General features: G+C 39.9%; 1 protein-coding gene across 1 annotated transcript; it reads right to left on the bottom strand.

Annotated features, from left to right (window-relative positions):
* Positions 1-1,207: 1,207 nt before the first annotated feature.
* On the bottom strand, positions 1,208-21,327 carry gys2 (glycogen synthase 2). Its single transcript, XM_050036475.1, has 16 exons — positions 21,059-21,327; positions 18,755-18,936; positions 16,196-16,387; positions 15,846-16,031; positions 12,133-12,277; positions 11,875-11,992; positions 11,579-11,699; positions 11,275-11,381; positions 10,155-10,214; positions 9,948-10,026; positions 7,528-7,641; positions 7,297-7,423; positions 5,254-5,349; positions 4,906-5,069; positions 4,356-4,436; positions 1,208-1,883 (listed from the first exon to the last, which is right to left on the bottom strand). Exons 1-16 carry the CDS (start codon positions 21,180-21,182, stop codon positions 1,665-1,667), a joined length of 2,115 nt encoding a protein of 704 aa, XP_049892432.1. The 5' UTR covers positions 21,183-21,327; the 3' UTR covers positions 1,208-1,664.
* Positions 21,328-22,364: the final 1,037 nt, after the last annotated feature.

The following is a 22,364-nucleotide window of genomic DNA, read 5'->3' as shown; positions in this document are numbered from 1 at the left end:
GGTATCAAGCAAGCATCAAGTCCTAACCTTCAAGTCACAATTAAGTCCCAAGTCGAGTCAAGTGCCTGCTTTAAGTCAAGCAAGACAAGTAAAGTCATTGCTCAGGTCAAGCAAGTCTCAAGTCAATTATGATCAGCCAATAAGCTAATAAGTTAACAAAAAAGACACATTCACGTAACTTTCTTTTTTGATTTTGTAAGAGATGCATGACGTTGGATGTTGTTGTGGTCATGTCACTTCTCTTCTTACAACCATCATCAACAGCATAATCCTGGATCCAAATTTTACTATTTTTGGACCAGCCCCCTTCATGATAGCTGCCCCGTGTGTAAAGCTAGGCTGGTCTACTGCATCTGAGTAGGTTGCCAAGTTGCACTAGAAATCAGCCAGTCGTGTTTCAAAAACAATGGATAACTTTGCAATATCCAGAATAATGCAAATCTTTAATTTTAAAAATCCAAGTCCTTTCGAGTCATCTGTTTCAATACTAATTCAAGTCTCAAGTCATTAATACCAAGTAAAAGTCAAGTCTAGTCTTTTAATAATGTAAGCCAAGCAAGTCTTAAGTCCTCAGATCTGCAACTTGAGTCTGACTCAAGTCATATCTCTCGAGCCCCTGACCTCTACATGCCCCTGTCCACATACATAGCAGACCTTATCGCCCGACATCAGTGTTGGACCTAATTTGTTGATGAGCTATCAACAGTGAGGTTTAACAGCAAATGATATACGTATATTCTTTTTTTCATTTCACTGTATGCGTACATGTGACAAAGCACTTGAACTTGAACTTGATTGGTTAGGCTACTAGAATTGCTTGATGCACCAGAACATGTAACTGTATGCCATCTGCATAGTAACTGGGGACGACATCTTTCTTCTGTATATCATGACTGAGAGAACACATGTATATTGAGAACAACAGTGGACCAAGAATGGAGCCTTGGGGAACACCACCACTGAAGCTTAATTAAGAGCTTTACAGGAGAAGTGTGGGTTTTGTGATGGACCTGGATCAGGACTAGTATATTCCAAACCAACTCTATCGAGACCATCTATTTTTGTAACACTTTTAGGCCTTTTATCATTTTGTCTCAAATCTATAAATATGCAATGATTTAAGAGAGAAAAAAAAATATCCATACCCAAAATTACTTGTTGACATGTATTTGTCCGAGATAACTGATTAACACAGACACACAGGGTGTGAAATTGTAAAATTGTTTTATTTATTTATCTTTTAATTTCACTGTTATTAAGGCAAACAATTAAATGAATTAGGCTGCTAGAATTACTGGATTGCATTATAACATATAACTGAATATGATCTGCATAGCAACTGAGGACAACATCTTTATTCTGTATGACCTGACTGAGGGGAAGCATGTATATTGAAAACAGTGGACCAAAAATGGAGCCCTGGGGAACCCCACAAAGACAGCTTATTTCTTCAGAAGCGAGGTCTGGGATTGTGTTGGACCTAGATCAAGACTAGTACATTTCAAACCAGTGCAATCAAGACCATCCATTTTCATTACACTTTCAGGCCTTTAATGATTTTGTCTCAAAATCCACTAACGTTCAAGAAACTTTATTATTTTTTTAATTTATTCTCCTCACATTCCATTAACCTGTGTATAATCTGCAGCTACTCAAGGTAAATCTCAGTTTCCTGACTCTCCAGGTTGCTTTTTCTTGCCCCCTGGTATGGTACCCAGCACAAAGGGAGACTTGATGTTCAGTCGGTCCCTCTCAGCCTCCTCATCTTCATCATAGGGCTCGTCATCATCATCCTCCACATCACTGTGGTGGGGGGTGGAGTGGATGGAGGCAGAGGGAGAGGGGGGCACTGAGTAGGGTCGGGGGTAACGGAAACCCTCAGTCTGAGGAGACAAAGGTGTTATTGAAGATTACTCTGCATAAAGTTTTATAAAGTATACCTTAAGATTTTCTGTTTTCCAAACGGCTTTCTGTTCACGTCTAAACCACCTAACAGAGACTTCAGATTTTCTGCAAATAAATAATTTATCACTATCAGTTACTTCATAAATTGTATTTAAGTCAGGTCAAGTTTTATTGTCACTCCTCTCTTTCCGTCATTCACAACCCTCCTTTTCCCTCCTTTCTTTACCACTTTCTTTACTTTTCCTTTGTTTGTCCCCCTCTTTCCTAATTCCCTTCTTCATCTCTTCTCTTTCTTTTGTATCCCTCTTTTTTACCTCCCGTCCTTTTCCCTTTCTTCTTTTTCCCTTTTTTGGAACTAGATGTTTATCACTCTTGTATTAATACATGTCAATGACGAATTAACATGTAATCAAATTGTGTTTGAAATTCAAAATTTGTATCGAACCTGAAAACTGTGTATCAGATATAGTATAAATCACAGTCCTTGAATCAAAAAGGAGGAGCAAAGGTAGAAAGGGGGAGTCTTATTTTATGTAATTCTGCGGGGATCGGCATCAGCACACTCCACGATAATGTCTTGTCATTCATCCAAATGTTAGGCTGTCAATTAAAGTCTGACAAATGTGGGTGAAATCTAAAGTATCCAATGTGTGTGTGCCAGTCAGTACATGAGAGGGATTCTCATGTACATGCATGTGCAGTTAGAGTGAGACCCCGTTCTTGGCTCTCAGACAGCAATTCACTGGGAGCTGCTGAAAGATGCTTTTCAGTCTGTAGCACCATTGAGATATTGTGCTTAAAAGTTGTTGTTTGCTTATTTGTCAGTGAAAACTCTTGCTGCATAAAATGAATAAGGGTGGGAAGCATGGTAGTGCCATAATGCTTTTGAATGGGAGGGGGCTGACTGGGGCACATTGGGAAATGAGAAAATATCTGGTAAGACTCCAATTTAAAGTCCTGTTTTTTTGCAGTAATAAACATTTTAGTCATTTTGCATCTCTTTGTTGACATTGGATTGACTTTTTAAGGAGTCATATCATCCAGAGGTTCTGATACTAACAAGCCAATTACCTGTGTGTCTGAACCACACCTGGACATCCCTCTGGCCCAGTCTCTGAGCACTCTTAAAGGGATAGTTCATGCCAAAATCAAAAATACATATTTTTCCTCTTATGTAGTGCTATTTATCAGTATAGATTGTTTTGGTGTGAGTTGCAGAGTGTTAGAGATATCACTTACAGATGTCTGCCTTCTCTCCAATATAATGGAACTATTGCCTGTATGTTGGACCCCCCTTGTAAACGAGATGGTTCATCTCAAGGGGCTTATCCTGCTTAATAAAGGTACATACTAACTAGATGGCAGAGGTGTGGACTTGAGTCACATAACTTGGACTCAAGTCAGACTCGAGTCATAAATTTAATGACTTTAGACTTGTGATATCTTCGGATATCAATAACAGACTTCATCTTCAGTTGAGCTGGCATTAATGCAGAACATCACAACAAGACCATCATGCGGTTACAGCCTCTTCTCACTCCGCCATATTACCGTCTACTGGGCGTTTCTACATGCTCTCACTATTTCAGTCTCACTGAGGCCCTTTACTGGTCTTGAACTGACATAGCCTAAGTCAACTTGGACTTAAACACTATTGACTCTTGACCTTACTTGGGCTTGAGCCTTTTGGATTTAAAATACCTGATACCTTCTCCCAAGCCCATTACTTCCAAGCTACATCTACTCATGGATGAGAGGCTTGTGCTCATGACAGCATGAGATGTAAACATTAATGGGTTGAGTTGCAACATTAGCTTGTTCAGTGGTCCTAGGTGACCTGCTTCCTCCTGTGCAGTGATCCGGTTGGTGGGTGTAGTTTAGAAAGAAAACAGTTCCTACATGTCATTGTTCACAACAAGGTCTGTGGATTATCTTGAGTAACCAGGTCATGATTTCTTGAAAGAGACATTGCTGTTGAGTTTTTCAAATTTATATAATTTTTTCTTTTTGGTGTTTTGAGCACCACAAGCTCAGTGCCATCTACTTCCAACACTCAGCAACTCACACCAAAACAATCTGGGGAAAATATGTATTTTTGATTTAGGGGTAACCTGTCCCTTTCAGCAGTCACAAGAATTGCTGTAAAGGGGCAGTGGGCATTTTAAATGGGAGGCAATATGGGACAAAGCCCCACATCCAAGAATTTTAAAAAATAATCTCTTAACATAGATATGGTATTTTACCTAATTTCCCATGAACTACTGCACATAAAGCAGTTGCACTGGATACTAAAGGCATCTGTTTGCAGGTGTAGATCCAAAATGTAAAAACAGTTTCTTCATTATTAAAATAACTTATGCTGATGACTCTGGGGCCTTGGCAGGGGTGTTCATTCTCCTGTTCACTCACTCATTCACAAACTTCCAGATTTCTTGGACAGTATTCCTTACCTTCATTGGGGCCATGGGGTCTATCTTGAACTTGTCTGGGAATGCTCTATGAAGTGCCAGATGGCGGGCGTGTATGTAGAACTGCAAATGACAGATCAGCAGTGATGGACATCAAAAACTGGGTAACATTTGACAGAACATCTTGCTAGATCTACATCTTCAGCTCAAGTTTTCGCCTTTGTTTTGAAAATTTTTAAAAGGCATTTTACGATTCTGTTTCAAAACAGTAACATGAAAAAGGAGATGGGTTTACGGAGGGAACACAGTGAAAAGACTTCCTGTTTCTGGCCCATGTTTACGTCCAGTACAAGAACTTAACTTCTTGGTCTTGAACTTGTTTACTACTCAAGCTACACTGACTTACAGCTCAGTGTCAAACCTAATGTGCATCTGAATCATGGTTTAATGAAAATCTCTTTCTGTTTTATTGATTATTATGATTCCGTTAATATGAACTGTGTGCAGACATGAATTAAGTGTTCTGCCTGATAGATATTGTATTCTCTCTTCTATCAATCATCTAATTGATGCTGGTGCAGCAAAGACAGACCCGTCCCAGGTATCTCCAGTCCAGCAGGTCAGACAGCCTCTCAGTTCGGTTCCGTTGGATAATGCGCTGGCGCAGAGACTGCTGACAGAAATTGAACATGAACTGGGTCAGCTGGTTGCAGGACTCCTCGGCTGCACGGAACCGCCGGTCCACGATGTAAACGCCTGATAGAGACAGTGAGAGACAAGATGGGGAGGGAAAAGAAAAAACACAGACAGTATCAGTGTCAGCATGTGGACAGTCATGTAAATCCTCAAAGTGAAAGGGCAGTAATAGTTCTGATTATAAGACAAAATGTGTGTGTGTGTGTGTGTGTGTGTGTGTGTGTGTGTGTGTGTGTGTCCTCACCATAGGCAGCAGGGTCTGACACATGCTCCTCCATAAAGCAGCCAAAACCTGACAGGTTGGTGGTCACACTGGGAATGCCCATTACAGTGCATTCACCTGGGGAGGAACAACACAGCTCAGAAAGAGTATGACGAGATCATCTCATTGCATTAAATAGTGTGCTGATCAAAGACTACCAGCTGGGTGAATTTCATATACAGAATGTTGAGGTTTAATGTTATGTTCACACAACGAGCTACACAGCAACAGGCTACAAGTCTTTTTCAATGTAAGCCAGTGACATGCAACTTCAAAAGTCTCTTAAGCTTGTGTTCAGCACAGAACGTATTTTGGGCATCTAAGCAAAAACCCATTCAAAAAAAAACCCATCAACGTTGAGACGAGGAAACCACGTGTTGCAAAAATGCAAAAAACTAATTTCCAAATTTTAGGTCTCATTCCTGGGGCACTCTGTGCAAGCCTTCTATGTATAGGGAGCCAAAGTATCTCCCCTTTCGGTGGACCACCATGGAACTGGAGGAAATATATAGGTAAAATCCAAAAGTGTCCACTTTTGTAGAAAAATTTCAGAGAAAATGTGTACATAGTTAATGGGGAGGGACAAATAATTTTTGATCCGATTTGAATTGCGCCATGAATTACACATACGATGTTTGTCAGTTTAAAAGATCATTCTGCAAGTTAAGAAAGTTTGTCCTAAAACTGTTTAACTATAAGACTGAAAATATGTAATTACAACATTTACACAAGTCATGTAAATGCAGGGCTTGATGCTAACTTTTTTCCCAAGGAGCACATGTGCTCCTAAGTTGAAAAAGTAAGGAGCACACAAAGAACTTTAGGGGCACAATGTAAATTGATCAAATAATGTGTTTTCCNCCTCTTCTCCGCCACACTTTGACTTATTTCCACGCTGCCGACAGTGGGACTTATATTCATTGTGCCGACAGTGGCTTGGAAAACCACCCATAACCGTGTCACACGGGGAAGAGGGAAGAGGGAAGGCGGCTGGAGATCCTCCAACATTTGCGGTTAGATATCATATTTTTTTATTGACAAAAATATAGGCTGCTTCGGCTGTTTTTTTTATGCGCACGTGCCCCTAAATATTTTTTACAGTTCGCACACACCTATTTTTAGTCGCAAATGCGAGTGAAACGCTCGCACTGTCGAGCCCTGAAATGACATCATAGCTTTTTCTCTCACTGAAGCTACGATGCCTGTGTGTTTTGTATCGTACTCCTTGCTCTTTTCTTTGCTTCCTGGGTGATTACAAAAACAGGAGTCACTGGATAAAAGACATTAGATAAGATATTGTTACATTTGTGCGTGGAACATAGCTAAATTACCCAGATAGCTATTTAGCTAGCTGGTAAAGGTGACGTATATTGTGCCAGACAACAGATGTACTTCACTGAGCTGAGTTTCACAAAAAACTATAGAGTACTGCGACGAACCCACGACATACAGCAACCTACTTGACTTGCAAAATTAGGTTTTAAATTGACAAACATCATATGACACAATCAAATGGGATCAAAAAATCATTTGTCTCTCGCTGTTACTGACTACTGCATGTATTTTTTCAAAAATAAGGTCCAGACATTAATTAAAGCATAAATATTTTTTTGACCAAATACAAAATTTAGATAACATTCAGTCGGGGTGCTTTGTCGCAAGTAGCAGACACATACAAGCCCAGGATGACATAACTACGCCAACGAGCAACACTTCAAGGGCAATTCGGTGTTAATGCAGCTGGCCACAGTGTTGCTTTGTAGCTCAAAGTGTGAACACAGCATGTCAGCTTATGTAAGGTGCCTTTTTGCACAGCGTGTTCTACAGATTGCTATGCAAAGTATGCGTCATGCATTAATGATGCAGCACAACATGCATTGTAAGCCTGAACTGGTTTCCAGGTTTCATGAGCTCATAGACTGCCATATTGTAAAGTGTGCACCAGCTATACAAAATGCTGAAGAACTACTCCGTCATTGCCTCGTGTGTCTGCTGTGGAGATTTATGTCCCAGCTGTGAAGTTACCAGGTGTGTATCCCCATGGTTCATAGTAAGAGGGGAACACTCCAAGGTTACAGCCACGAACAAAGTCCTCATAGTCCATCGGCAGCAGTGGACTGGTGGAGGACAGGAACTCAGGGTGGAAGATAATCTGAGAAATGTAGAGTAGAAACATGAGCTTTAGTCTCCACTTGAACGTGGACTTGTCATTATTTGCAATATGTGAAACAGTAAATACAGGAATATGAGGTCTACCTTGACTCGATCGGTCCTGGAGTTGAAGAGGCCGACGCGTCTAACGTTGGACAGGATGGGATCTTGTGAGTCGTCTTGCATGTTGTGAGTGGTCACTGGAGGAAGGCTGTGTCTCTGTGCATACAGTTTTATTTAAAAGACAGGCAAAGGTCAGTTTGGTGTCTGGATTGTGTGGTTCTGTGATGGAATTTTCAAGCACCACATTTTCATACCTGACAAAATATATGAAAACACCAGCCCATTCACTCGAAGAAAATGCTGTATGTTTTGCATGTTGATGCAATATATGTTTCTGCATGCCACATGTACATTGCATTTGTATGCTTTATAGTTATCATATCAACATTTATATAGGGAAGCAGTACATAAGCTGAGGTGGAGGTGATTGTGGCTGCAGTGACACCTTGGCGAGATGCCTGGGATGACATGCAGCAAAGGACTGTGAGCTGGAATCAAACCCGTGGCTGCTGCAGCGGGAACTGCCCATTGGTCCGACAGCCCATTGGTCCGACATCCCATTGTTCCGACCATATTAAACCCATTGTTCCGAAGTCCGTTCCGAAATCATCATGATGCCCTGTGGTTAAGGTCTGGTTAGGTTTAGACACAAAAACCACTTGGTTAGGGTCAGGAAAAGATCATGGTGTGGGTTAAAATGAAAAAGAAAGTGACAAACACATAAGCCGTGAGCCTGCTCCGCCTCAAGCCTTTCCCAGCTGACCAAGAGCCGGTCATGGCACACCATCAAGGTAGAAATACGCCTGCTGGGAGCCATTCAGCACCACGGACCGTCAGACTAATGGGATGTCGGACCAATGGGCTGTCGGACCAATGACATGGACCCACTGCAGCAAGGATACTGCTTTGTACATGGGGCGCCTCCTCTACCAGGTGAGCTAGTGGGTGCCCTGAAATGTGGTAATTTTTTGCAGAGACATCACTGCGTTTAGAGCTGGATAGTCATGAAAAGCATGATTTTTACCGAGACACTGCTGTGTTTCCAGCCCCGATAGCGCCACAAAAAGCAGTTGTTTTTTCTTGTGAAATTGCTGTGTTTTGAACTTGGGACAGTGCCATGAAAAGCGGTTCTTTTTTCCAAGACATCGTTTTTTTCTCCAGTTTTTTTTCTCCGTTTTTTCTGTCACACAAAGTGGTTGTTTTTGTTATCAAGCCTCCAAAAATGGATATTTCAACGTATCCACTACGTGATAACATATAAATATAATGTACCTGTGGCCTACAGAAACATATACAATGCCAACATTTTCTTCTGGTGATTGACTTGACAGTCCATGTAAGATCTATATCCTCATAAGGTCAGTTTAATGGGGTCAGGGTCCTGAATGTTGTTGTGATTTCACTTAAATCAATGTCCCTGAAGGATAGTAATGTTAATTAAGCTCATACTCATTGTATCAGGATAAGAGACTGAAACATGATGAAGTCTACTGTGAACACCACTGGACAGAGAAACAATGTGTGTATTCAGTTTGTTTTTCCCCCGTTAAAGGGGGAAAAACAAAGGTGGAGTTTTGCCTTATTCGCTGTGAGGGTCCTAAGGACAGAGGGTTGTTAATGTTTACATAGCTGCATCCATACACTATACGTCACACACATTCAAACCCACATCGCTAAAGCAGCGGAGAGAGGAGAAATGACCTAATGACTGTGAGTCAGTGGTCCGCGTCTTGTAACCTTTCAGAGTGTGATTCTGAGAGGTATTGATCAGTGCAGGCATCATCTGAAACTAATGATATCTGATTACTGGCTCACACCGCATCACAAGACAAAACAACACCAGTAATTCTTTGTATTATTTAATGGTTTCCTAGAAAGGAAATGTCAGGTTACAAGAAGGTTCCTGAGAAGGACTTAACTTGAGAAATGCTAATAATATGGAAAACGGGGATTTTACTCAGTACACTTCCAATAAATTGTTATCATTACAGAGGAAGCCTTTTAGTCAGTGCACAACACATTTACTTAACTCGCAAAAATGTAATCTTTGGAAAACACCTACAATAACCATCATTTATAAATGGTAAACTGACAGTTAATTAAACTTCAGTTAATAATTATTTTGTTAAAGAACAATGAAATGATAAATAATAATGTAAATGTTATGTTATAATTTATGTTACTTTAGGAAGAACTCTAGGCAGAGCTGGACCTAGAACACTGGGCGCCACAGGCAAGCTTACCCCAGTCTTATCTAACCCTGATGTTGTTTGCTGTAGTCTCTGCTTCGAGTGTTATTTCATGATAACTCACTTTGTTATGTTCCGTCTTATTAACGTATGTTTTGCCATGTTACACAAATTTAAAAAAAGAAATCATATGGAAGACACAACAAACAACTCAAACTGATGCCACTACATGTTTACTGTAAACAGAGAAGGAGAAGAGAAAAGCTCCAGTACCTGAGTAGCATAGATGGCTCTCTTCATAATGGTGAGGTCGTCTCGATCCAGAATGGAGCTCATGTCCGGGATCTGCCCTCTGAGGACAGAACAGACCATTAAACACTAACACAGAGCATTCACCATTCATCACAGAGAAGCCGTGTTGATGTACACAGTGTAAAATCAATAAAGCTATAGGTACACTTACAGTGTCCATTTACTTACTTTAACAGAGCATCATACAGCTTTTTACCAAACTTCTCCTTCACAGTGTGAGCTGTATCCCTGTAAAAGCCAAATGGAAACCTTCTTAAGAACTGTACCTTTATATTTACCATTCACCCCTAACTAATGAACGTCACCAGCATTGCTTAACCACACACATATCATGTCCTAAACAATAATATGAAAATGGAAACATCTATTATTAACTCTCTATGAGGACAACATGAGAGACCATCCTCTCCATCAATGTCCTACATTTTCAGGTCTAGACTAGAGGTTCAACAAACCAGCGTGGGACTAGAAGCTTGCCTGCTGGTTCCCCAATCCAAAAGTGGTTTATGTTACTATTTTTATCTGCCGCTGCTGTGGTTAGTTTAGGCATAAAAACAACTTGGTTAAGGTTGAGGAAAAATCATAGACATGGTTAAACCAATGTTTGCTTATGGTGATAGAAACACTTCATCAACCTCAACCTCCTCCTTTTTTTGTTTTGTTATACTACACTATCATGCCCCCTTTGCATTTGCTTCTTAGGGACAAGTCATTATTTGCATGACCATAAGAGATCAGTCAATGCCATTGTTTTTCCGCCTATAGGCAAGACACCTGCCAAGCTGCAGACTATTTTCGAAGACTGTTTGAAACAATTTTTTAGCGAGTCATTGCTGCGTTTTCAGCAACCATTTGGCCATCACACATGGGTGTTTCATAGTGACCCGTCGTGGTATTTCCAACGGGTATAGTGCAACAAAAAACATTTGTTTTTTACATTGCTGTGTCTCCTGCCATGGATAGTGTCATGAAAAGTATTTGAACGGTACTGAGACATCGCTGCATTTCCAGTTGGGATGGCGCAACGAAAAGCAGTTGGTTTTTAGTGAGACATTTCTGCATTTCCTGCTGAGGACAGTTTTTTTTATCCTCAGCAGGAAATACCCAAACCTAACCACATGTTAACCGCACCTTTGCTGAAATGTGAACTTTCAACTTATCTGCTACATAATAACCTACAAATGTAAAATATCCATGGTTCACAGAAATGTACAATGTCAACATTTATTCTGGCAATGGGGTTGTTATGCTGGTATTGAACTGTTATATAAACCACATCGGGACATACCAGAGCTGCTTGCGTACTGCCTGTCCCTTCAGTGACTCCACATTGAAGTTGTTGGTTTTAGCTGGCATGATGAAGAAAACTACCACTGTTACATCATTTCTGTGGACCTGTGGATAGAGTGAGGAAAGAAAAACAGGGGGATCAGGACAAAGTGGTAGCGTACAGGAATGCATGCTGAAGATTATACTCTCATCTTTTGTCTTTACAAGGTTATAAAACATTTGAAGGTGTACTTTTTGCGAGGTTTGCACATTTAATGCGTACAGCAAAGTGCTACTGAATGCAAAGGACTAAAGGATCTCACCCGCAGTAGGTAGTTGAGTCTGGAGAGTGACTCAAGGAAAATATCAGCTCCTTTGTTGGAAAACTCATAGCGTCCGGCAATGAAGAAGAAGAGGGTTTTCTCCAGGTTGAAGTCCAGGTGACTGAGAAGAATTAAGAATGACAGAAATTCATAATTTTCTGAAGTACTTTGTCTCAGTTAATATGTGAATGGTCTCTCCTGTAATGAATCAAAACTGGACAGCCCCTTCTTAAAACAAAAATCTGGGTTACCTTTAAATGAGATGAATCAGAGCTACATGAATAAACTCCACCCACCCATAGAAGTGTCCTCTGACAAACTCCTTGATGCGGGCCTTGTTGGTGGAATGCAGGTTCTGAAACTCATGCATGGCCGAGAACTTCTTCACATTCAGCCCGTTCGGGGTCACCACATCTGTACCATCAACACAGCAACAGGACAGCTTTAATAGGCAAATGGATGGATGAATAGACTAACTAGCTGTCATCACTGTGCTTAAAACAATCAAATCAACTCTGTTAAAATCAAGGTGCAACAGTGGAAAGCTTCCCCACCTGGCTTCCTGTGCAGCATGTGGCTGGCCTCCACAGCGGTGATCTGGGAAACCGTGGTGAAGACGTGAGCACAGTGGACCGCCGCTCTTTCCAGGCAGTAACGATGGTAGATCTGCCTTTCACCCGCCTCCTTGTCGATGTTGAACTACAACACACAGGTCAGTACGGTGTGAGGGGCAATTATTCAAGAATTGTCATTTTTAACCTTGTAGTATAAATGTAGGATTCACAAAATTCACAAAATGTATTCAAGCACTGAAAGTAAGAAAATTTAATTAAACTGCAAATCTTACTGTTGCGGTCATGTACTTACATAACTCACATACATAATGTATCTATGTTGCATTGTGTTACATTACAAATGAACCATTCTTGGAACCCATCGGCTGTATTCGGCGTCTGACTTCCGGCAGATGCCAAATACAGCCTAGCACTGGAAACCAGGGCTCTTCCGCTCTTCTTCCGGAGGCAAGATCTCCGGGGTTTGCCTACAGACTCTACATTCACTGAATGTAAAGTCTGTATATAGAGACTACAAACGAACTTATTTCAACCAGGCCCCCAGGAAGTGTGACATAGTGGCCAAACCATGTAACTACAACTTCTGTGTCCGCCACTTAGTGTCATTGAGTGCATAACTCCTTTTCCCATAGACTTACATTGGGATGTCCATTACTTCATACAGTCTATGCTCAATGTTCAGTTCAACATTCGACCTGACAGAAGTGCCACAGAGCTTGCAGGTACATGAAGTGACATGCTATGTATAAGCTAATTTTATTTATTTATTAATTTTATTAATAAATTAATATACATTTTTTCAGTTGATTTTTGAAGACACAAAGGATTGTATTTATAATTAAATCTACTTCATTTAAACCTTGTGAATGTGAATGTAAGATCGCAGCTGTAGATGCCTTAAGTCCTGCATGCAACATGCAAAACCACATCCTTATAACAAACAGTATCAAAACACTAGTTTTCAGCTTCTTTTTTTCTTAAATTTGTATTACAGCAGTTTATATGCTTCTGGATAATAAATTGTATTGTGAAACCCTGACCTATGAAATCCAAATCTGAATGACTGCCTTTGAGCTCATGTGCATCTGTGTGTGTTTGCATGATTCTGCATGCATCTAAAGGTGAGTAGAGGCTGTAAAAGCATTGTTTTTACTAACAGGAAGTGATGTAATGTGAACAAATAAATGTAAATCAAACTGTGACTTTGGCATCCCACTGCTAATTAAACTTCAAATGATGTTTGCTAAACACATACAACTACTATACATGTAAAAAAAATATATATATATATATATAATATATTTTATTTTGATTTCATTTACAATGTGTATCTCTGGTACATAATACAGCTCTCTGGTTCCATGTTCTGCTTTGATTCCTCTATCCTGCGTGCATAATAAGACACAGCCAATAAAACCGAAAATGCATATTGATATGATTCCTTCAATAGAACAGGCGTGAAGTGCCTCTGGACTTCCTGTTCAAGTCAAGGGTTGTAAACACGATGTCTGTCAATTATCCATTCAGCCAGTGAGTGGCCTTTAGCTGCACGCTGACCTTTAGGATGTGACGAGAGCAGGGCCAATTATAAACCTCACACTGACCCCTCCACACAACTCAACACCGCTGATGATGCTCTAAGTGACTGTAAAGGACTGCGATTTGTTGACCTGAACCTTTGAATGTGAAAATGAATCTGATGAAACAGAACTATGTAGGATGTGTGCGTGCATGTTCAAAATTGTTTGTGTTTGCATGTGTGTCCCAAATCCAATGCATATTGCTATTATCATGGTTTGTTGATCTTAATATGTTGTTGATATGGACAAGAAGAAATATGTGGGAGATCTTCAGGTCCATATGTGATAATCATGTGCAGTAACTCCCATAGGTGGTGTGAGAATCACGTTTTGGTGAAAACATAGAAGGTGAATCAAATGGGGATTTCATGTGTTGTTTTTGGGATGGAAGAGTTACATGAGGGAGTATTTTCTAACCTCTTGGACCTTTTCAAAGCCTGGGGAATACTGTAGCTCTAAATGCTAATGAATAACTGTTATCAAGCAATAAACCAGGTGTCTTTGTCTTGGTTCCTGGAATTTTGAAGACACCTTTTTTTTAGCAAGCAGCCACCATGATGACCGACAATTGAAACAAATGACAAAATTCTTAAATTCTTTTGCAATTAATCTTGCAACTAGTGGCTGCTCAATGCTGGCTCCAAAAATTCAGAATAAAACCCCTTTTTAAATGTCTTAATGTATGCAAGAGTTTTGTCTCTCAAGTGCTCCACTCCACTCCAGTCTTGACTACTCTATCCAGAAGTTAGAAGAAAGAAACATGTTTTATGGTGTGCACTGGAATAAAAGTGTTAGAATGTTTCAAACAAAGTACTTGTTGAATGGTGAAACAGTGTTTAAAAGCCCTGGCCCCAGACACACAGCTGGGTTAGGCCCATTTTATGCAGTAATTGGTCAGGTGTGGAACACTCTCTATACACAGATTCTGAGTCTATAGGTGATGAGACAAGATTTAGTATCGGAAGTATTCTGGTTTTTGTTTGGAGTCTATTTGTAGTCGGTGGTCCAGGCTAACAAAGTGCAGGACTCCAGTGGGAAGGGGGAAGGGGGACTCTAACTTTGCATCTGGGATGCTTGATGATCAAGTGTCACTCATTTTTAATGTTAAGATGCCGGCCGTATTATCTTCCCAGAGAATCCACCTGTGTTTTTGTTGCTGCTGCGCCACCTCATGCAAACTACAAAAAATGCACTGCTGTTTTTTTTTTGTGTGTGTGTGTGTGTAGCATAGAGGGACTACAGCTGCGTTTTGCTGTCCAACCATATGTTGTATAATAACCTTTAACCCTGAACCTCGATAACTAAATAGAAATCCTATAGAAATAATCAGCATGTGCAACATGATCTTACAGAAATATGTGAAATGACCGTGACTACTTAACACTGCATTACATGGTGGTGGCACAGTTGGGTTTAGGCACCAAAACTGCTTGGTTAGACTTAGAAAAAGATTGTGTTTTTGGTGAAAATATCTATGTTCGTTTTGTACGGGACATAAATACTTTGTAAAGTGGTGTAACTACATAAAGGATGCAAGTATGTAAAGTTAAAAGAGGTCAGCGTTAAGTTTCATTTTAACTTAAGACACAAACAGTAGGCTCCTGGCGGAAAGTCCTGTGTTAGGGTATTAGGGTAAGGGTTAGGGTTAGGACATAAACAGCTGTCTCCTGGGTGAAAGTCCTGTATTTATTTGACCCATCCACCATCCTAACCTCCTCCCTACATGGACCTTCCCTCTCTTCATACTACCTGTGGGGTTGTAACATTAACCACATCGTTGAGTCAGGGAATTCATGTGCCCATCACAACAAATGGTCCTAATTGACTTTCCATTGGCATTGTTTCTGTGGTGCTAAAACCTGCCACCACATAACCACATAATGTGGTGTTAAGAGGTTGTGCTTATTTCATGTATTTCTGTAAGATCAGGTTGCCATGTTCGCACAGTATCAACTATGCACAAGCTGCATTTAACTCTAAGAATAATGCAGGAGCTGCATTGTCGCCTTCAGTAATAATGTGTCCATATCTGTTACAGTGTTGTTTTAGGCAGTGACAGTATGTGTATGCCTCTGTATACTGCATGACCAACTTGATCTCCTGGTCTCTCACCTTGTCCAAGTTGTTGTAAAAGTCGGCATTCCCAGCACAAAGGTATCTTCCCAGCAGGGTGGCGTGTGTAGTGAAGACCGTTGCCATGGGAATCTTGCGGGAGCGAGAGAGAATAACCCCTGGACCCGCCTGCCACTCATGGAAATGACCGATGACATTGGGATTGTCTCCCAGCTGGTCTGTTAACTGGAAAACAAAGGATGCATCTGAGTTAGAAATAGTGTTTACTAAATTCATACGGTCACTTTCGCACTTTTTTAGCCAGAAATGGCAGCAGGAGGTAAAATGTTGACATTCTGGGAATTTACAGATGAGCAGCGTGCTGAACAGCAGGCTGAACACCACCTCACCTCTTTGAAGAACCAGGTGATCAGGGAGCCCAGGATGAGTGCGTCATTAGCCTCTCTGTCATGGTAGGGTAAGCCTATGTGGCAGGTCTCCCACAGGTCCCCCTTCCAGCGGTCCAGGTTCCAGGCTGCAGAGCCGATATCGAACAGGATCACAAAGGGGCTGCCCTCAATCAGCCAGCGGCCAAAATAAACCTGCAGCATCAACGTCAGCAAAGGAAGCCCAGTGAGAGAAATACCATTTAGAGAGCAATCGGCAAAATGTAATTAGTGTGACTGGGTCCACTAAAAACACACTGCGATGAGAGCCTCTATCAGCAATTTCCTGCTCATACACAGCTGCTGACATTGATTTTTTTTTTGCAAATAATAGTGGTAGAAAAAGTTCTCAATGTCTTTACTTAAATAGAAGAATCCCTACATGCAGAAGTCCTACATTTAAGGTTCTACTTTAAGGTGCAGTGTGAGGTTTTAGTGGTGTCTATTGGGGAGATTGCAGAACTGAAACTTCTCCCATGTGCCAAGCGTGTAGGAGAACTATGGTAGTGAAAATACTTATGGTCCTAACAGGAGCCAATGTTTGGTTTGTGCATCCTGGGCTACTGTAGAAACAACATGGAGGACTCCGTGGAAGAGGACCTGCTTTGTGGGTAGATATAAACGGCTTGTTCTTAGGTAAAGAAATTCTATTTTCAGTTAAGTATACACTTAGAACAACATAGTTATGAATATTATATAACATTTCTGCAGAAGAGCCTAAATCCTGCACACTGGACCTTTAAGGAAAAGAACAATATCACATACAATATTTGTTTCTTTTAGCATTTCTAATTCCATAAACTGTTATGTTTGAGTTTTTAAACCCAAGAAGCCATTATTGTGGTTGCAATTTTGTATAAATGAAATAAATTATTGTGCATCATTTTATGCATGTTTCCCTGCAACTGAGCATTTGTTACCTTTGAAAACTTTTGGATCTTAATTAGATTTCATCTTCAGGTTGTCTTTATGTGGTCAGGCACTGTTCACTCAAATTTTGCAGGCTTGTAACATTACATTTTCTGTTTCTAACACATCATGGACTGGAGTAAAATATTTTGACTTAAGTGGTGGCAGTTTTTTTTGTTTTAGCAGACCAATGAGCTACCTATAGCATTTAAATTGGGACAATTTTGGACTGAAATATTTGTCCAGACTCCTGGATCCTCATGGTCTCTGATATATGGTGCCATCTAGTGGCTACTGATTGGTAGCTAGACAATGCACAAGTACTATCAGTGAGAGTTTGGTGAATTAGTAAAGTGCATGTACACTGTGACACTGTTGGGGTGGGAGAATAAAGTCAGTCTTAATATATGCATATTTGTGCAATGTACATTTATTTGGTTCCCATGGTATATTTGAGTGGTAAATTTGAGTCATGTGGAATTAATTTGGGTTTCTCGGAAAGGGAAAAGCTTGAGTTATGGAAAAAGGGAAGTGTATCAGAGAACTGATACTTAACAAAATACCTTTCATAAAAAATATTTTTTACTTTCATTTTTCTAAGCCAGTGTCTTTTTGCGTGATGAAGATCTAATTGCTCTAATGCCAACCACCAATCTCCTTATTGAGTCTAGTGAATTTAGTGAACCTCAGAACAAAGTGAATCCTTAACCAGACTGAGCTATAAAGATTTTGGATATTTTGAAAAAAAAAACAGAGGTCATATTCACAGACATTCTGGGAATACTCTCAGAGAGATCCTCACTTTGTAGTAAGGAGTTCTGGCTTAGGAGTAATTTAGGGAAATTCACAGCACAACTCTGAGCAACAAAGGGAGAGAAACTTTTACCCTAGTGAGAAGGTGTGGTTGACTGTGTTGCTGGGTATGATGCATTCTTAAAAGGTATGACTGGTCATTAAAAAAAGATAAGTATAAATAAAAATGCACTCAGTGATAATAGGCATAGAATTAACTGTGAAACCAGGAGGCCTAACCATAGAATTTAGTGTATTTTAAGAGATAATTATGAACACTATTAATACTATGTAATAAACATCTCTGTTGAATACATTTTAGTCCATATTTTAAACGTAGCCAAAAAAAAGTTTTGAAAACACAGGCCTACTAGTGCAGTAGTCAGTTCATATGCTAATAGTTGGGTGTCTTTTTTTGTTTATCCGTTTATGTTTATTTCCCATGCTTAGTGGTGTGATCACTTTAATTTCTGGCATCATAGCCTATTGTGTTGGGTGGGAGATGTGAGCGAGTCTCTTATGAGGTTGGGCGATGTGCTTTATGCAACAACATTCTCTTAATTTTAAGGATATCTCTTATTTCTGTTAAGAGAAAAAATAAGAGGAATCAAGTGCATCAAATTCTTAAACACACAAATCTGCTCAAACCCAGGTAGCCACTTATTCTATGAATAATGACGACCTGCTCCAGACACAATCATACGTGTTAGCAATTATTAAAATTAAACTAAAACTAAAATAGCACTCTCAACGTCCTTAATTACATTAGACATGAGACATTTTGTCTATTTCTAACACACACAAACACTCACTCTCTCCCACCTGGCAGCCGTTGTGGATGAGAGCGTCCATGGCCTTCCTGATGGCGGGGTTTGGCGGCTCGCAGCCTTCCACCTGAGTCTTAAAGTTGTGTTCAAAGTAGGGCCCCATCATATAGTAGTTCTCCCCCCATTCATCCACTGTGATCTTGGCTTTGGTTTGGATCACCGTGTAGATTCCTCCAACTGCAGGTTCACATACAGAGAGTGAACGGATGAGAAATCCCTGAAGTTGTGTTTTTAACTTCTCTTCATTTAAAGTGTTAATTAGTGTGACGTCACTGAGTAAGATGAAGGAAATGCTGTTTTAAATTTGGGACCCTGTTCTACCTGAATACACTAATAGAGGTCAAAGGTCAGATAGTCCTCACAAGTCAAAGTGATCAGTTGAGTTACGGTTCTGTATAAGACTCATCTGATACAGTCTATTATAATTAAGTGCATTTTGTAACAATTGTCTCATGGGCTAACCTAAATTGTACATGTACATAATCTGTCATAAATTTTAAATTCAGATGTTTCTCTATTTTCAAGAAGGTTATTCTGAAGAAAGACGTGCATTCATCCATACTTGGAGTTATTAAGAGACTTGGAGAGGCACATCTGTCCCTGAGTATTTATGCAGTTGACTTTGGACTTTGGGATGGATGTGTTAATTTTGGATCTTAAAGGTCAGGAAAAATCTGAAAAAAAGATGAGTCTGAAATTAAATCAAGACCAGATTGACACAGTTCTAAGGGGGTAATTTCATACAGATAAACATTAAAAAAAAATGGAAAATGTAAATTTAAAGCAGGCTACAAACTGATCTCATCGCTGTTTGGTTTGTGACACAGACAGATTTTTTTTCTTTTTTGTAACAGACCAAAACATGTGGAAATGTTTTCCAAGTCTCTCACGTGGCAGCAAAAAGACAAATATTGATATGAACGACCATCAACAATCAGTGACGTCTAAACTGCATCAGAGAGCAGGCGTTATATAAGAGCAGAGGGCAGAGAAAACACCAGAATGGCCAATAACCTCTGAACTGTTTGACAACATGACCATGCACTATATGCACAATATAATATGAATACTGTAATATGTACTCTATGGAAGAAAGACAGAAATTATTTTATGTATTTTCTCAAGTTTACATATTTCAATTACATATAAAATTTCCATCCAGCTGTGAATTGATGAACATTAACATATTTGAAATACTTAGAATATTAACAGTAACTACATAAACTTTATTAAAGTAAATTAGGTAAATTCTGTGAGTTATAGTTAGATAAATTCTTATGGTCTATTAATCTCAGCTTTATTTGATTTAATTCCATATGTGATACTTTTTAGTTTATGTTAGAATTACTTGCTTCAGTTGGGTGGAAATTTTATGTCATTAAAATACGTGAGCCTGACAAAAAGACTTAATTCAAAAACATTAGAATATTTTGAGTGTATAACATACTGGTGCTGAAACCAATAGATGATGTCATCACTAGCAGACCATTTCCACAACTAATCTCCACCTATACTGATTGCTACACACATTAGAAACAAATTGCAAAACCTCTACATCCCCCAAAGGGATCATGACCTCGTCATCCTCAGCAGTACGGCTCTGCCTCAGTCAAAGCTAAAGTCAAACTGAGGGTATATACAGTCATAATGAGTGGTGACACAGGGTGACACACTGTCACCAACACTTAGGATATGTTGACACCTTATCCAGGAATTTATTTATCCAGTTTGTTCGCTGTCAGTTTTTGTTTCATGTCTGTGTTATTACACATGCCTTTTTCTCTTTCACCACTTATCTGCAGTTTAATGTTTAACTCTTAAGAGGGAGCAGACTCTGTGTCTATGCTCACTGGATTTCAATATTTGCTCTTTATGGGGTACAGAGACACAGATTTACACAAAATAAAACCAACACTGCCAAACAGACAGACTTTTTAAGTGCTGAGTCATAAGCATTAATGGACATGCTTCATTTGTTGCTTTTGATAAAATGCCCTGTATGGAATTATTTTACAGTTACTATACAATCTGAGAAATCTCCGGATAAATCATGCAGTTTCCTGCTAAAATCAGACAATATTTTCCCTTCATTATGGCTGACTTTGATTCAAGTTGCAGGCTATACTATGTTCAAATACTTGAAATGATAAGGTAGCATTGTGAAATATAAAAATGCAATGTTCGCACTATAGAATTTGGAAGAAAGCCCTCTGTGGCTGAACTCGTGCTTACTTACTGACTGAATGCATCAATTCAAACATCTAATTTCTTCAGAAAATCATTACACTTGTGATCTGACCTTTGTTGGTGACCTCCCAAGCCACCTCAAAGAGCAGCAGATCCTCCACGGGGAGCTCGTCTTCCTCCCAGGCCGGCAGCACCCCGCTCAGGGACGACATGGACAGGGAACGTGACAGCGGCATCTTAAAATATCTGAAGGTCCGACAGAAACTGAATGGAAAAGTGTAACAGTCTGTGGAGAGATCCTTCAAACAGGCCTGCAGGTGGAGGTCCTGGGCTCAGCGGGGACAGACCTCCAGGACAAGATAAAAGGGACTGATGGGGGCAAAGATCTTCCACCCCGCCTACTGAGGCTGACCTCCAGGAAGGGATGTCAACATTACACACACAGACACACACAGACACACAGACACACAGACACACACACACACACACACACACATAGGGGTGAAAGGTTTAGTAGTGTTGTTGCTGAGCTGAACTGAATGTGATTGTGAAATGTAGATGAATGAAAGCAGGTCTTCCCATTAGTGCACTCCCACTGACTGAAAGTGCCAGAATATTCACAGAGAATGTCACCCTGGCAGTCATAGTAAAAACTTAGCATCATTACTGGCAGCCCAGATGTCAGAAGAAAATGTTTTGGCTTTGTATGTTTTTGCGAACCACGAATATGTTACATTTGTATGTGTCATACGTATCAAATCAGTGTTTCTAAAGTGACGTAGTATATCAATCAATCAATCAATCAATCAATCAATCAATTTTATTTATAAAGCCCAATATCACAAATCACAATTTGCCTCACAGGGTTTTACAGCATACGACATCCCTCTGACATGCAATAGATGTGGTACAAAACAGATCAACATAATAAATTAACAGTATTCCGTATGTCACAATATGAGCTGACCTTGTCACCTGGAGGTGGAGGGGATGGTTTAAAGCGACCCATCACTGTTTTTCCACTGAGGATAGTACAACAGAAAGCAGTCGTGACATCACTGTGTTTCCTTCTGAGAACATGCCACAAAAGTGTTTTTTTTTTTGTTTTTTTTGGTGGCTTCTTCAGCTGTGACTGTGCAACCAAAACTGGGTATTTTAAATCCAGGCATGATTTTTTTTCCTATCCATAACCAAGTGGTTTGTTGGAAAAGGAGATGTTAAGTTTCAGTGTATCCGCCACATTATGACATACACATGTGACATATGACTAGTTAAGAAAGTTATGATGCCGAATTTTTTTTAGCTACATTTCTTTGAGATGATTACTTGTGCTATGTTTTGCCTTTATCTTCATTTTTTTCATGTTTACTTTAGTTAGTATATTTGACAGGGACAGTGCTTAATGATCAACAGTGGAA

The sequence above is a fragment of the Epinephelus moara genome, chromosome 23 (assembly GCF_006386435.1).
Source record: "Epinephelus moara isolate mb chromosome 23, YSFRI_EMoa_1.0, whole genome shotgun sequence".
Classification (NCBI taxonomy): Eukaryota; Metazoa; Chordata; class Actinopteri; order Perciformes; family Serranidae; genus Epinephelus; species Epinephelus moara.
Note: the sequence above shows the minus strand (reverse complement) of the source record. Positions and strands in the feature narration are given on the sequence as shown.

Bases quoted from the DNA above. Each gene is read 5' to 3' on its own strand.
- gys2 (XM_050036475.1), bottom strand. From the start codon at position 21,182: ATGCCGCTGTCACGTTCCCTGTCCATGTCGTCCCTGAGCGGGGTGCTG. The intron at 7,424-7,527 runs GTAGACCTCATA...TACATTTCTCAG, and splicing joins CCAGGACCGATCGAGTCAAG to ATTATCTTCCACCCTGAGTT. The intron at 5,350-7,296 runs GTAACTTCACAG...GTTCCTCCCCAG, and splicing joins ACCATGGGGATACACACCTG to GTGAATGCACTGTAATGGGC.